This window comes from Polypterus senegalus, chromosome 11 (assembly GCF_016835505.1).
Source record: "Polypterus senegalus isolate Bchr_013 chromosome 11, ASM1683550v1, whole genome shotgun sequence".
NCBI lineage: Eukaryota > Metazoa > Chordata > Cladistia > Polypteriformes > Polypteridae > Polypterus > Polypterus senegalus.
Window position 1 is genome coordinate 13,352,700 of NC_053164.1, and position 17,299 is coordinate 13,369,998.

Below are 17,299 nucleotides of genomic sequence, written 5' to 3' on the forward strand. Positions count from 1 at the left end.
AAGTTGATTAAAGGATGTAGGATAATGGTTATAATTACAGAAATTTTCAAATTGTAAGCTGATGTTTACCCCTAGATATTTAAACTAGTCGGGGCTTGATTTTACTGTATAATTTCCGGTATTTTATAATGTTGGTCACATAAGTCGAATGTAGAAAACTCACGCTATTGATCCAAGAGATTACAATATGGTAACGGCCACCATTTTCTATTTATTGTGCCTACGTCACCACACGGTATTACCCAAACTACTCCAAAGCGGCGTTTACACTGTTTTGTGATTTTGTATCTCACACCCTCATACACATTTATCGTAAGAGCATCCCTTATCTACAATGGAACGTTCAATCAGAAGAAAATATGAAGCTGGTTTTAAAATCATTGAAATGGCAAAAGAAATTGGCAACTGCGCTGCTGCAACAAAATTCGATTTGAGGAAACAAGAAGATGTAAAAAAAAAAAAAGTGTCATATTTTTGAACGGGCGTGTAAGTCGGGTCTGATTTTATGATCGATTTTTCGGGTTTCAGGAGCCAACTTATGCGTGAGTATATATGGTAGTTAATCATTTTTATATTTTCTTTTAGCAATAGATATAGCCTTGTGAACAGCCAATTCATCTATTTGTACAATATTTTTAAAAAGTTCCTGAATAACCTTATTATAAAGCAATCTTAAAATAGCTTTAACCTCAGTTAACCACTTGTCTGCAATATTTACAATATATTGAAAGACAACTGGGTCTGGAGAAGATGGTTTCATTAATGAAGATAAGATAAGGTTAGGATTAAGGTTAGGACTTTTGGAGCTTTCAAAACTAGACTTGATGTTTTTTAGGAGAATTAAGTGGATAGGACTGGCGAGCTTTGTTGGGCTGAATGGCCTGTTCTTGTCTAAATTGTTCTAAAGTTTTCATCCTTGCACTTCATGGCTTGGTTTTTGTCCTGAGTTGCAGTATGAATTGTGGCACCTTCTATACAAAGGTTAGTTAGTGTAGTTAAGTTAAGAGCCTTTTGCCGACTAGAGAGAACATTAAAGAATAGTGCTCCTCATCGCGTGGTGGATTATTTTGGGTTGCCATCCAGAGGAAGTGACCCACTATTTTCTGGGGAAGTTGCCCAGATCTCTCTCTGGGTTTGGCAATAAGGTCTCAGTAGATAGTAATGCTGTTAAATGGATAGGGAAGTCCTAGGTTCAAGTCCCAGGCACGTAGTAAGGGGGATAGTGTCCTTCGCCTCAGTAAAAAGAAAGGATCTTAAATTCCTCCCAGAGGTAATAAGGTTGCAACCAGTGGGTGGTAGAATCCTACAGGAAGATAGAGGTAAAGGTATAATAAAATAATTGTATAATAATTAGAGTAAGCAATTTACACTACGCGTTATGTGTAAATGTTAACTAGTAAGAACAAGGAATATGTAAGGTTTTTGTTGACTTTGTATGTTCTGTGAAAATAAATGAGTCTGTATTTTTTTTTTTTGTGCCAGGCATAGTGTGTAAGTAAATAGATGTGTTAGTGTGCAGTGAATTGAAAGAAAATAAATGGTGTAAATATTGTGACTGAGAGATTGCATGTGTAAATTGGCGTTGTATGGCTGGGAAGTCAAAGGCTGGTAATAAATATGTAGAACAGAAGACAGGTCTTGAATTTAGGACACAGAGTAATGGCCAGTGGCCGAAAGAAGGTTTAGGAAGTAAGATTTTGTACAGGGGAATGTGTCTTTCTTTGACTGGTGCTTATAATGGCAACAGCAAGTGTTCCAAACGTGGAGTGACGATGAAGTAGGAAAGAGGGCGAGAAGGAAGATCCTATTAACATATTGTAATGAGGGTAACTGGTTAATAAATAATTTTAAAATAGTCAAATCTCAATGCGTTGCGAAGTTGCACATGCAAAGAGTGCAGCTAGAAAGTAAGAGAAATGTATAGAGGACGTGTGAGTGGGACTTCTTTCTCTAAAATGTACTGCTATTAAATTGAGTGTTCAGAGTGTCTGCTTAAAATATATTGTGCACACAAATTTAGAAATATCTAATAGATTTCCAGAGAGCTGAGTTCATTTGTGTTAACACGTGAGTTCTGAAAATGCGTAATATTTGATAAAATGAAAAGTCTCCATTTTGCTTATAAAAATGTTTATATGTATAAAACATCTTTCCTTCAGACCAATGATCAAGTCTTAGGGAAAAATGTTCTTTGATCATTTTAAAATATAAAGGAGACAATTTCTTTCAAGGATAAAATGCTGCTGGTATATGTGGGTGTGTGTGTGAAGGTGCATATTTGTTATGGACATTGTTTGAAATGCTTTCCATGAGCTGTTAGGTGATTGAAGTAGGAGTGATATGGTGGTGCAGTGGTTGGCACTATTGACCAGCAACAGGAAATGAAGGTTCAAACTTGGCATGGAGTAAAATAAACATAAGGAAAAGTGTGAAATTGCTTTAAATAGTAAATGCTAAATAATAAAACTTGAGTAAGTATAATGTGTTAAAGACAGTTTAAGTAAGTTTGAATATGTTGTGCAATGTGAAAGATCTCTGTGACTGAAGTGCATTTGATGAAATTTAACTGAGTTTGGCAATATGTTTTCTTAAAGACAATGTGTGAAAATGTGTGGTGTTGTTTTAAATGATGAGGCAATGGATAAAGGTGTGCATAAATATGTTTTGAATTTAAACTTAAAAAAATGAGTATGATTAGGTCCAATGAAACATTTCCAGATTTAGTATAAATGTGTGCGCCTTTTTCCTTTGAGTACTGACCATACTAAAATGGAAGAAAGTTCTTTAAGTAATTAAAAAAATATATAAGATAGGATAGCAAGAAAGCTGGTGATGAGCACTGGCTTCCAGTCCAGGTAGTGTTCTTACTAAGATATGCTGTACAAAAGGGGGTTAATTAACAAAAAAGGGCAGACTGTGCTCTTTCTACAGATCAACACTCAGGAGAAGCTGCAAGAAGCATTTCAGGATGATAACGAGGAAAAAGTGTCCATAAACAACTAGCCTTAACAGGAGGTTAGGGGTAAAAGAAATCAATATTATTAAGCATGGCTAAATTTTATAAATATAATAAAACATTTTCTTTAAAAGTACTGTATGTAATGGTGTGATGCACTAACTACCCTGAGAGCATTTTTAATAAAAGCAAGATTTTAAATTATAAGGCATTTGATACAGTATGAGATGTTGATTGCTTTTCCCATCACTCCTTGTTCACAAGTAATCTGAGTATCTTAAATCTGAATTAAAATGTTCGTGTTTCAATGACTGTATAGCTGATAATAGGGTTTACCTTTATTTTCTATAATTTAATGCGCAAATGAAACATTCTGGACACTTGTTAAATTCTGAAGCCATAGGTAAAAATGCATGTGTCAATTTAATTAGTAAAATATTATTTTAAAGAAAAATAAGCTGCGATATGAATATAGAAACCGTTTAGCTTTAAGATTAAAAGTTGAGAGGTAATAATAAATGTATTTTAAGATAATTGTAATTTTTCAAAATAACCTGTTAGCCTTAGATGAAGTGAAATACAAACGTCTTTTCTAAATAATGTAAATCTCAAGACTGCACATAACTGAACAGTATTAAGTAATTGAACTGTTTTCATTTATTTTGCTCTCATTCCTAGAAATAATTAGGAATTTACCAGTCCAGATTGGGGATTTCTTCTTTGACTTTTGCTTGCTATGCTGGCTGAGAGATGTTCTCTGGAGGACACTGGTTTTTTATTACATTCATTTTGAAAAGGGGCTGCGGTGGGCTGGCGCCCTGCCCGGGGTTTGTTTTCTGCCTTGCGCCCTGTGTGGGCTGGGATTGGCTCCTGCAGACCCCTGTGACCCTGTAGTTAGGATATAGCGGGTTGGATAATGGATGGATGGATGGATGAAAAGGGGATCGAGAATGCATCTCTCGGCTGCAGTTCAAGACTGGAATAAAAAAGGAAAGTAAATACATTAAAATGCTCTCCAAGAACCTCTTTAACTAATAACCTCCATGCCACTCTAGCTTCTCTTTTCTTTTGTTTGGTTTGCCACTCTTGGACATATTTGTGTTCTCTATAGGAGAACTACATCACTCTACTCTATTCAAGTTTTAGTAATTAATGGGACTGGATTCAGAAGTTTTCACTGACTGATACCCTCTTGCTCCACATTCCCTATAAGGGGGGAAAGACTGATATTTAGTTACAGGTTATGTGCCAATAGTTTGAATATTTTGAGACAATTGAATGTTTTTCCTTTGGTATTTATGTATATTAAGATTGACTTTATTTTATATTGTGGTGATTTACTTGTTATGATGAATATGATTTGGAGTGGGGTCCACAACAATGGCCAAACTAGAGAGATTTTAAAAAAAAATTTTATCGAGGGATCTACTTTTTGAACATAATGGCTACAATGAGTGGAAACTTCTGCATTGTGCTTACCAGCTGCAGAATTCATTTTTGACTATTTAAAACAAACGCTTTTGAGTCTCTTTTCTCCACGCGGCTTTCTTCTTCGCTTAGTTGTCTATGTTTCATTTATAATGTATTGTCCTTATACGTTTTATATGTGCTGAGAGCCCTGGATCTGTGTGTGCTCAAAGCCAAAACACAACTGAGTGTGTTGCTGGCTGCCCTTACTCTTATTTATTTGTAAGTAAGGCATGTCTTGCAAAAATCTCATGTTCTCCGTTATCGCGAGACAAAGTGGCACAAAGTCTCATATTTAAGGTCCCCGCGAGATGCTCCGTGGCCAATCTCTCTAGTCTTGCGGGTCTTTTAAGTGTCTTCCGTGATCTTAACGTGAAGATCACATCTCTTCGACCTACCGTTTCTCTCCAGGATTTTTTTTTTATGATAGAGAGATCATTTGGGTATAAACCAATAAACCAACCAGAGTATAATGTATGCACTGATTGACACTGTATGTAAATTCAACAGTCTATAAAATGAACCTCTGTTCTTTGTTTCTCTGACAATTCTGACCAGGCTGTAACAGACTGCTTTTGAAGAATGCTCCCTCCAAGGCAGTTTGCTGAGGAGTAATTGAAAGATACAATGAACAGCTTTTCTCCTGCCTGATAACTGAATTGTCCTGTTAGAGGACATTTCTTTCTTTAATAAAATATTCATTTTCGACCACACTAACCATTGTGCAGCACCCCTGGCGCAAATTTTCAGGTTAAGGGTCTTATGGAGTAGGATCCCTTCTGGCAGTAACAGGATTTGAACCAGCAAATTCCAGATATCAATTCATTAGTCACAGAGCCACCACTCTGCCTTGTTCCTTTTTGTGTAAATTGATGAGCATAAATGGCAAATTTACCCATTTAAAAGTAAATTGACAACACCTGACCAATAGACAGCAGTTTGTGAAGTTGAGGGACTGTTTGTCAGAAATGGAGGTGTGTAATACTGGAGCACCTCAGGGAACTGTCCTGTCGCCTTTCCTGTTTACCCCTCCAGTACAATACCAGCACTTGCCATCAAGAAATTTTTAGATGACTCCTCCATTATACTGTACAGTTGGCAGCATTAATAATAGAGATCAGATGAGTCAAAGTACAGGAAGGTTGTGGAGGAGTGGTGCAGGAACATCAATCGGCAATTCAACATCAGCAAGACAAAAGAACTGGTGGTGGAATTCTCACGTGCCAAGAAGGCTCTGAGACCAGTCAGCATTCAGGCAGAGGACGTGGAAGTGGTGCAGAGCTACAAGTACCTGGGGGTTCACATGAACAACAAACTGGACTGGTCTGACAACACAAGAAGGGCCAGAGCAGACTGGACATGCTAAGGAGACTCCGGTTTTCTGATATGTGCAGTAAGCTATCTGGAAATGTTCTACCAGTCCATAGTAGCCAGTGTGGTGTTCTACACTGCAGTCTCCCGGGGAAGCGACCTAAGCTCAAAAGAAGTACAATGTCTGAAGAAATTTATCAAGAAAGTCTGCTACATCACAGGGCAAATCCTGGACACGCTGGAAGCTGTTGCAGAAAAGAAGAAGGTGGCATAATTGGATGTGATTATGAAAAATGTCCTCCATCACCTCCAGGTGGCGCTGTATTGGAGCACTTGTAGCCACAGGTTCATTCCAATATAGTCTGGTAAGAAGCACCTCTTGGGGTCTTTTGTGCCCTCTGCTATCAGGCAATTAAATATTTCCACCCCATGTACGAGTTTATTGATTGATTGATTGGCTGCATTATCTGTCCTGTGAGGCTGTATTCTTGTTTTTTTATATTTCTGCTGCTATATGGTTTTGAATTTCCCCTTGGGTTTATTTTATCTAAGTTTATCTAATCTAATCTAATAAAGTGCCCAAAAAGCAAAGATGCAAACAGCCCAGCAAATAAAAAAATAAAAAAGGCAAATAGCCGAGCAATTAACAAAAGCACACTCCATCAAACGGAAATTGTAATATATATTTTTTTTTTTATTTTAGATCATTTTTCAGTTTGTTAGTTAAGCAAATTCAAAAAAGTCTATCATAAAAATATAACATGATCAATATATTATTATACATAATTTATTTTTAATTTTTAAATTAACAAAGCTCAAAGACTGACACAGCAGTAGAATTTTATTTTCCTTTTAGATATCCAGGAAATATTCCACACTCAGAATAATAATAATGATAATAATAATAATAACAATAATTTAGATAACATAGAAATCAGAATTTACACTTATATCACAGTATTCTAGCACCAGATAGTAAAGTTGACCTATCGATGAGTTATACAGCACCTATCTGAGTAAGCACCACTTCAGAAAATTTCCATCAATCAAATTCAAAATTAGTTGTGTATAATGTGTAATATTCAAAGCAAATATTAAAAAAAATAAAAAGTAAAATTCAAAGACAGTTAAATCTAGCCCCAATTAGGCCTGGTATCTATAATCTTGCTGTAACAATCTTGAGCCCTGTTCCCCTGTTTAAGGAAGCACTAGTAGGTTTTTGTCACCTGAGAACAGATAATGCGTACACAGGGGTCTTCTCCAAGAAGGCAAAGCAGCTGCCTAGACACAACACTCTGACAAATTCCTTTTAAATATTTTAAATATTTGTAGACAGATGTTGCAGTAACCAACCTGAGGAACAGAAATCAAACAGGCCGTTCACACTCCATTGGATGTAGACTTGCAAGTTTTTTGTAGGATGCCTTTGTGGTTAAAGCTTTGGACGTCAAGCCCTGAGGTTGTGGGATTAAATCCTATTATTAACACTGTGTGACCCTGAGCAAGTCACTTCGCCTGTTTGTTTGCCAATTGGAGAAACAAAAGAAATGTATTTAATTGTATCTCAGATGCTGTAAGCCACCTTGGATAAATGCAGTCTTATAAATAATAAAGCTCTCATGAGTTATGTTGATATCAATGACTGCTATTATTATTAACGAAAAACGTTTTTCACTAATGTGACAAACAGGATTAGATTACCCTTGAATTTTCTTTACATCTTTTCAATTTAAGCTCCAGTATGTAAAGCCATTTGCTCAGGATGACTCAGTAAATCAGAGGTATGGTTAAAAGTTTTGCGACAGGCCTCTATGCTATATTGCCTTACCAATTTTAATATGTTGCATTCAAATCAGTAAGTAAAGCTAATTTAAAAATTATGCAGTAACTGCAATGAATAGAAGGTGGCGCAATAGAAAGCGTTCGCAATGGCTTATGGGTAGTGTGAACATACACAGCACAGCACTCTGCCGTTATGCTAGTTGAAGCCATGGATGCCCCGCTGCGGGATTGCATTACTGTTTAGGGGTACAGGGTAGGAGCCAACCCTGGGTGAAAGACCATCCCAGTGCTCACTTACATATTTTACAATCAACTGGTCAGATGGAGTAAATGATTGAGCCAAGGTGAAAGCATTCCAGCTGGGAAGAGAAGAAACCCAACCAAGGGTAGGAAGTGCTACTGCATGTGAAAAATAGACAATCATGTTTATAAACCCAGGATGAAGACATCACATCTTAATTTATAGTTTTAACTTTCAGTCAGTCAGTGATCATCCAACCCGTTATATCCTAACACAGGGTCACAGGGGTCTGCTAGAACCAATCCCAGCCAGCACAGGGCGCAAGGCAGGACCAAACCCTGAGGCAGGGTGCCAGCCCACTGCAGAATTTTAACTTTCAATGTCTCTAAAAAAAGTTTTTTATGGATGCTTCCCAGGACCTACTCAGACAGCCTCAAAAAATTAAACCCATTTAGTCTCAAGAAGGGGGAGCCTAATCCTAGTCTACACAATTCTCAAAGTCATCCATGACTGTAAAGCCATACAAATTCATTCAACTTGAATGGCAAATCACATACTAAAGGGGGGGCATTAAGGATGGAAGCCAGGAATCGCTGCTTTAAGCAAAAAGTTGTGGGAATTTGGAACAAACTACAGGTCAAATTCCGTTATAACGAATATCTTTATAATGAAATTTTTATTACAACAAAGTATTTTTACGGTCTTGACTGTTGCCCCATATGAAATGAGTATATAGAAATCTCGTTATTACAAAGTACATTCAACAGATACTTTCATTATAACGAAGTGCCCAAAAGACCTTGAAATGCCTGAATGAATCATCTGTAGAGCAGCTAGTTCTGTGGCCGCAGCTCAGTTGTGCACAACGATCCCCAAACAGAAATATTGTAATTTTTTTTTTCTTCAAACTTTTCTCGTACTGGTTTTTTTTTTTTTTTTTGCCCTTTTTGTTTCCTGCGGTTTTCAGTGATACCTTTTGCTTATTGCTCGGCAACATATAAAAAACATCCATTGCAATTTAACTCATTGTGACCCTCTTATAGAAACGGCAGACACTAAAAAACGAAAACAGTTCATATTAGAAAAAAAACTTGACATTTTTGCAGTGCTCGATTGCGGCAAAAATAAAAGACGTTGCCAGTGAATTCGGAATTTTGTCATCGACACTGTCAACTTTCTTGAAAGGCCGAGAAAGAAAATAAAAAAAATCTTGGGTTGCATACGTATGTGAACTGCTGCATTTGAAGACGTCGAAAAAGCAGTTTTTATGTGGCTCAGAGATGCTCGTTCAAGAAACAATCCTATTAATGCGGCACTCATTCAAGGTAAATGTGAGGTTTGTAAACTCTCTTGGGACCTCCCCTAACTGGACGACAGGCAGAAGAGTGTCGCAAAGTCCGATCTCCGTGTCTATGGAGCAACAGCTGGCTCAAAGATATTCTGCATCTCTCCGCCAAAGCAAACAGAAAAGATATCGGTGGGTGATGCAGACTGACTGCTGTGTCTGTGTATAGTAGAGTGGCAGATCACGCTACAATAAATAAGTGTGCCGTTCCTGTTTCAAGCTGAATAAAGTTGGTTTTCCTAAATTACTGAGACTCAGCTTCATGTTTTGGGGTGCAAGACAGGGACTTATAGCGGAACCCCGATCTTTTATGATTTGCTTCTGTGTCACTTCACTGCAGCGCTATGAGCCTTTTTTGCCCTGCCCCGGCAACGAACAAACAATCTTCCACAAACTCTGCAATCGCGTTTCAGGAAAGTGTATTATCGCAAGGAACTGCTGTGAAAAATTCTCCTCAACATAACTTGTAGGCAGGAGGAGATTAAAATGAACACAAAAAAAGCTATTGAAATGATTGCAAACGCCTGGGTGCAAGTTAAAGAAAGCACTATAGTAACAAATACAGAATCTCATTACAACAAAATTTTCGTTATAACATAATATTTTTTAGGGAGTTCGTTATAATGGAATTTGACCTGTACCAAGTCATGGAGTTGAATCAGAAACATCAACAACCTTTAAGGAGGAACTAGATGAGAAATTTGGACAGCTTAGCTATTAGCTATACAAACAAGTTTAATAGACTGACTGGTGTCCTCTCATTTGTCAAATTTCTTATCTTCTTATGTTCCAATTCATTCTACAGGCTACCTAGCCAGCTGAGTTTCTATAGGTTTTTATAGGTTCCTAGAAGATTTGAATAACAATTTTCTTTCTTAGTATTGGGACTGTTGGCCTGTAAAGGATGTGATGGACTGGTGCCCTGTCCAGGGTTTGTTCCTGCCTTGCACCTTATGCTGGCAGGGATTGGCTCCAGCACCTAATGACCCTGTTTAGGACTAAGCGGTTTAGACAATGACTGACTGATTAACCTTGCAGTGGTACCATATGCCACCTGGGGCAGACTTTGCTTCCCTACGATCCTCACGGCAGTAAAGTCGGAGCAGAAAAATGATGGAAGAGACTAGCAGGCTGATTTCTAAAAGAATAGCCCGCTGATCCCATTTTGTGGTTATTATTCAAGGTTTAGTGAATCAATTTTTACCTACAGTACTAATGAATGAAATAAAGAATGATTTAATCGGGAATCTGGGGTTAAACGGGGTTTGGACAAATAAAGAAAAATATATAAAAATGCACTCCTGAGGCAATGTGAGTTTTTAATAGTTATGGGTGTAACTGTTATACCGAAAGCATGAAGAATAAGCGACTCTGAATTTCACTTTTACAGAATAATTAGGTTAAATAGTAATGTTGTTAATATGAAAAAGTACTACATTGTATATAATATTAGGGGGCTTAACCTGTGCTCACTTCGCTCACCGACACCCTTGCATCAGCCACTTTGCATCTCTGCCACTCGTGTTGTGAAGAGGGGGGCTGAACGCACCCCAGGAAATGCGGTCACTCCTCCAAAACCCCCTCTTAATCGGTGATAAAAAGGGAAATAAATAGTTTTTTTTTTTACCTCCTCTTTGCTTGATCAACTGCTGCTGCCGTGCCACGTGATCTGCATCTCGTACGGCGCTTCGTACATTTAAAAGCCTGTACAGCAGCTGTCTTTGTCATCTACTCTTTGTCTTTTATTTCCGGTCTCGGGAGTGGTTAAATCTCTTGGCACAGAGTCTCGTCTCGCGGGACGTGGGTTCTTGATATTTTTTAGTTTATAATTTAAAAACGGAATAAGAATGGAATCTGAAAATCTAAAGACATCCCATTAAAGTTCGAAAAACTCTGAAAAGAATGATACCAAACATATATATGTAGGATTTAAAATAAGCCCGGTTTAAAGCGTGACATAAAAACGCCACATAAAATCGTTGAACTTTTAGGCTTAGGATTATATATATATATATATATATATATATATATATATATATACACAGTAATCCTCATCGATCGCGGGGTTGCGTTCCAGAACCCCGCAATAGGTGAAAATCCACGAAGTAGAAACCATATGTTTGTATGGTTATTTTTATATATTTTAAGCCCTTATAAACTCTCCCACCCTGTTAACATTATTAGAGCCCTCTAGACATGAAATAACACCCTTTAGTCAAACATTTAAACTGTGCTCCATTACAAGACAGAGATGGCAGTTCTTTCTAACAATTAAAAGAAAGCAAGCATATCATCTTCAAAGGAGCGGCGTCATAAAGGAGCACCGTCAGGAGTAGAGAATGTCAGAGAGAGCGCTCGCTAAGAAAAGCAAACAATCAAAAAATCAATACGTGCTTTTAAGTATACAGAAGCACCGGGATAAAGTGGCATTTTGTAGAGGAGCGTCCGTGTCCTCTGTGCAAACAGCCCCTCTGCTCACACCCTCCGTCAGGCAGAGAGAGTGAGAAAGATAGAGAGAAGCAAACAATCAAGCACCACGCGGGAAGCATATCTTATAGCATTGAGGAGTTTTAGTTAATACGTAATACATGCTCTGATTGGGTAGCTTCTAAGCCTTCCGCCAATAGCATCCCTTGTATGAAATCAACTGGGCAATCAAACTGAAGAAGCATGTAACCTAAATTAAAAGTTCTATTGTCCGCAGAAAGCGGCGAACCAGCGAAAAATCTGTTATATATATTTAGATGTGCTTACATTTAAAATCCGCGATAGAGTGAAGCCGCGAAAGTCGAAACGCGATATACCGAGGGATTACTGTGTATATATATATATATATATATATATATATATATATATATATAGAGTAGATATTTACATTGTATATAATATAGTACATGAAAAAAAAATAGCATATACTGTAAGTTTTGTGCATGCAAACTGTTCTGAATATGAGCTTATCTTGGTTATTTTATTTGAAAAAGCATTTAATAACTGTAAAAAAACATCAAGTGAATATTGTGCTAATAGTCCAATTATGGATTCAGGTTTGTGGATTATAAGCTTAAATATGGAGAAACAATTTCAAACTTTGAACTCTCCTCACATTGCTGTATTTCGTAAAATGCATCAAGAAGCTTAAAATATCCAGATTTAAAAAAAAAAAAAATCTCAGGCAGGGAGTAAGTGGCTGAGGATTTGAATCGACGTCTTTACTCTAAATAGTCCGATACCAGACCACATTACACTAAAACGATGTCTCACACAGGTCACATGACTGCCATCGCTTCTATGGATAACCATCCAAATGTGGTCACATGACACTGCCAGGTCATACTCAGCCAGTAGTTCAATAGTTACTGAAATCTTAAAAACAAAATGAATCATTTTTAAAATCGTAGTTTAATACAAAGTTAGCTAGATTTCAAATAGTAAGATCAATTAAAAGCGATCTATTTTCCCCAATACACATATCTTGTTACAAATGTGCAAAATATAAAAATAAAAATCAATTACATTTTATTTTAATTCCTAGTTTCATTTAATTAACATTTACCTGAGAATCTGGAAAAAGTGTGCATTCATAGCATGAAAACATTTTGAGTTTTATTAACATCATTATATATTTACATTGGTTAAAGCTGCTCCACTGTCAATTGACTAATGTGAGACGCATCCTCTTAGAAAATGAGCAATCTGGAAAAATAACACACTACTTTATAAAAATTAGATTACATTAAAAAAAAAATTATTCTAGCTCTGTCCAATCCATTTCTTTCAGTATGGATAGGTCTGGTGCAATGTGAATAAAAAAGTAAAAATTTGTCAAAAGTTTAAAAATTGAATGTAAAAGTCAGGTTGCAGAGAGATGCATTTTCACATTTGGGGAAGCAGCTTTACTTTTCACTTCAGATACAATCAAACTTTGGCTAACACCATTTTGCATTCATATTGCTTAAATATTTTCATTCAAGTTTCTATGTTCAATAATTCATTTCGTCTTTATTTGACAGGAGCAAAGCTGCACACTCTCTGGAATGTATTCAAGTGCAAATTTCTTTCACTGCTTATTTTACTCTTATATTCATAGGAATCCCCCACTTAAAACTGATATTTTTTTGTATGTTACTTACCCCTTGTACTTTGTAGTGGTGGCCAGGAAAAAATCTTTCAATCTCATATTTTCACGCAGAACGGAGAGAAAAATGTTTATAACATTAAAGAAGCCAAAGCTGCCCAATGCTCTACAATGTTAAACGATATAAAGAAATATCCATGGGAACAAAAACAAAAAAAAAAAATAAAAAATAAAGGATGTTGTTTGTGTCATATAATCCACACCTCACTTGTCCAGTTGTATGCTCTAAACAAGCAAAACACACAATTTTTTAGCTACAACAATGTTAAATGGTTACTTCCAGAATATTATTATGGGACATTCAGTTACAGTCACCAAGTAGCAAGGTAGTCAGCAGGACTTTAGAGGCCTTCAAAACTCAATTTAATGTTACTTTGGATTAAGTGGATAAAATTGCATCTCTGTTGTTAGTCATTAGCACTAAAACATAAGTAACATGATCGTTATAATTTGTTACTAACCCTCACCTATTCTGTTTCTTGTCTTGGTACTCAAATGTGGCTCTTGGTGCCACGGCCATCCTGCCAAGTTGTTTTGCCTGCCTAAAGTAAAGTCATCCCTGATGGAGGATCGCAGGAATTGTGGGGTAGAGGAGTCCTTTCATCGGATTGGCTGGCCAAGCAATGTCTCAGCTGTGGAATGGCCAATTGGCGGAGGCAGCTTAATGGCCGAGGTCCCCAGGACTCTGAATAACTCCAAATCCTATTATGTGATATCATCTACTATTAAATTCTGCTCCATACTTGTAATCTTTTTATTGAGGTTTACTTGTGTTCTGTTCTGTGTATTGTATTGTATTGACCCCCTACTTTTTGACACCAACTGCACGCGCAACCTACCTGGAAAGGGGTCTCTCTTTGAACTGCCTTTCCTAAGGTTTCTTCCATTTTTTTTCCCTACAATTGTTTTTTTTTTGGGAGTTGTTCCTTCTCTTCTAAGAGAGTCAAGACTGGGGAGCTGTCAAGAGGCAGGGCGATATTGTGTGATTTTGGGCTAAACAAAAAATAAATGGTATTGTATTGTATTGTAATTGGTGAGTTTCGTTGGGCTGAATTAACTGTTCCCATTATATTTGTTCTAATGATTTTCTAATGACTTTTTGAACTGAAGACCCCCCCACCTCTTCCCAGCAATTCATTGGTTAAATGTTTAGTGCATACAACTGGATACATGACATGTGGGTTATGCAACTCAAGTAACGTGAGATTTTTGTTTCTTTTTCCCCATTGACATTTTTCACATCGTTTGCTGTTGTGCCACATTTGTCGCTATTAAAGTCTATTATCATAAACTTCTTTCTCTCTCCTGCATGGACTAAGTAACATAAGAAAAATATCATTTTTTTATGCATTTTTGTGTAGAGGATTTTGTTAAATCAATTCAAATGTATATATATTTATTATTTTACTTTTTTGGTACACTGTTGGCACTGTTACTTCATAGCTCCAGATACCGGGATTCAAATCTGTGTCCATGGAGAGTTTGTACTCTTTTTCTTTCTCTGTCTGGGGCTTCCTCTCTCAGCTTTAACGTATACATGTTATTTGACATGTCTAAAGTCACAGTCGTTTAAAACTACTGAACAACAGCTGCACAATTCTGAAATGGATTGTTTATCCCCAAGCCATATACGGTTCAAACAACACCACTCAACATACAGTTTAAGTTAGCTGGTGATTTTTAAATTGGCCTCGTGTGGTTTTAACCACAAGTGAGCTGTCATGTCTTGCAAGATTAATTCTGGAGGATGTCATCTTCCAGCAATGTCATCATGAAATGTGCAAGTTCAGAAAACTAAAGAGCCCCTGTAAAGTCCAGAGGCAAGAAATGGAATGTAAATGGATCCAACCTTTACTGTTCTGTAAACCGTTCAAGCTCTGAGATTAAAAATGTAACTTTAGTACAGTCTACTTCTAATATTGCAATGTTCATTCCCAATATGAAGACAATAACTATTAAATTATTCTGATTATTTGATCTTTACACTGAAACCTTAGGCCAGTTATAGTGTATACTTTTAATTGGATATCCTTTATACTTCCTTCAGAGTTTTAATCTGCCAGTAAATATGTGCTTTAGCTGCTTGTTTAGGAACAGGAAGAATATGTCTGAGTGATTGATGTTTTTCAAAGGAAAGCTTCTTTATGCAATATTCTATGAAGAGTGCTTATATGCTGTATCTCTTACATTACAGTTTCATTTTGAATAATACCTTATGCAAAACTCTGTCGTTAACCACAAAAACAGCAATATTAATTCTAACATTGCCCTGAGCCAATTCTTAGAAAGTTGCTGATGTAGATGTTTCCATTGAAGTTCACCGGGGAAATCTCTTCACAAATACGCCCAGGATCAGGACACCAGAAAACATAGGTGTTCCCCACAGTCAGAGATGGGCATTCTTTGTCACGTATTGTGACATTTTCTGTCGTCTGAGGGAAGAACGTGAGGGAAACCTGATGAGGACATTTGCTCACATTTAACTTGGCATAGTCACCTAAGATGAGCCGACGTTCTCCATTTTTTGCTTCTATAGAAATAACTTTTCCAAAAACACCTGTGGACCAAAAGCAAAACAGTCATCAAATTTAAAATTAGATAAAATTATTTATTTATAATTTAAGATATTCTATTACATGGTTATCTATCTATCTATCTATCTATCTATCTATCTATCTATCTATCTATCTATCTAACACCTTTCTTTATCTATCTTTCAAATACCTTTCATATCTATCTATCTATCTATCTATCTATCTATCTATCTATCTATCTATCTATCTATCTATCTATCTATCTATCTATCTATCTATCTATCTATCTATCTATCTTATAGTGCCTTTCATTTCTGTCAATTGTATAGATACCTATCTGATGACATAGGTACTCTACCTATTAATGATATTATACAGTATAAGGCTTGGATTTACAGGCCACTGTTTGACGGTAGCTGTGAGGCAGTAGGGCAATCACTACATCAGTACTTCCACACTACATATGATAGATAAATAATGAAGAAGCATTACAAAAAAAAAAAGTGAATTTCAGATTTACCTTGCTTATGTTCTTCTGACAGATATATGTTGTCTAGTGTGACCAGTCTGCATCTTTCTAAAAATAAAACAAAAAACAGTAAGCTAAAACTCATGTTAAAAAATGAATAATAACACATTAACTGCTGGACCATTTATTACCAGGACGCAGCGGTTGAGGTCTATGCATATATGATAAATAATGAACTCTATCAAAATTCATTAAAAAGTAAAGAGATTTTTTTTAACAGCTTTACTATCAACAGTAACTGTCAAAATGTATAGAAACTTTTAATTTCTTTTTTTTGGCCAGCAGCACGACTAAAAGTCTCCATTTGACTGTGAGTCCTTGAAGCATGGCACTATGCAAAGTGCAGGCTTAGAAGCACATGTGCTGTAAAAACAATGCATTTCTTGGTGCCCAGGGTTTGTTTCCTGCCTTGAGCCCTGTGTTGGCTGGGATTGGCTCCAGCAGACCCCCGTGACCCTGTAGTTAGGATATAGCGGGTTGGATAATGGATGGATGGTTGCACACAACATGTTAGGCAGTTGGTGACTGTTATGGCAGAATGTTCATGTCATGCTGTCCTGGCAGTCATGACAAGTCGGACGCCTTGTAATCAAGAAACGCCTTCTCTGCATCTGTGCCAGAGCCTACGGGTTCCACATCATTCAACTGATTGTCACTATCTTGATCTCTGTCATTATCATCAAGACATTTATCTTGCAATAAATGTAGTTGTTTCAAAATATCAGCAGCTTTATATCTTTTTTGGGGGCAACATAACTATGAACTGTCTATTTATAGCACTATTCTCCACAAAGCTGTTGCGTCTTAAAAAAAAAAAAAAATTCAATGTATAGCCACTAGATGGCAGCAGTATAGTAGATAAATGAGACGCAACGCTCATCTCGCTGCGTTTACAGTACAGTGAGTGTATGCTGACGTTATATCTTATAAAACTAGAATGTTTGTTCAGAAGAATTAAGTGGATAGGACTGGCAAGCTTTGCTGGGATGAATGGCCTGT

General features: G+C 36.8%; 1 protein-coding gene across 1 annotated transcript in view; it reads right to left on the reverse strand.

The window, feature by feature from the left end:
- Nucleotides 1–14,201: 14,201 nt before the first annotated feature.
- Nucleotides 14,202–17,299, reverse strand: part of si:ch211-195m9.3 — a 103,489-nt gene continuing 100,391 nt past the window's right edge. Inside the window, exons 13-14 of the mRNA XM_039768061.1 lie at nt 16,292–16,348; nt 14,202–15,794 (exon numbers count right to left, since the gene is read on the reverse strand). Coding sequence (XP_039623995.1) covers nt 15,496–15,794; nt 16,292–16,348 — 356 coding nt within the window. The 3' untranslated portion in view covers nt 14,202–15,495. The remainder of the gene's footprint in view (nt 15,795–16,291; nt 16,349–17,299) is intronic.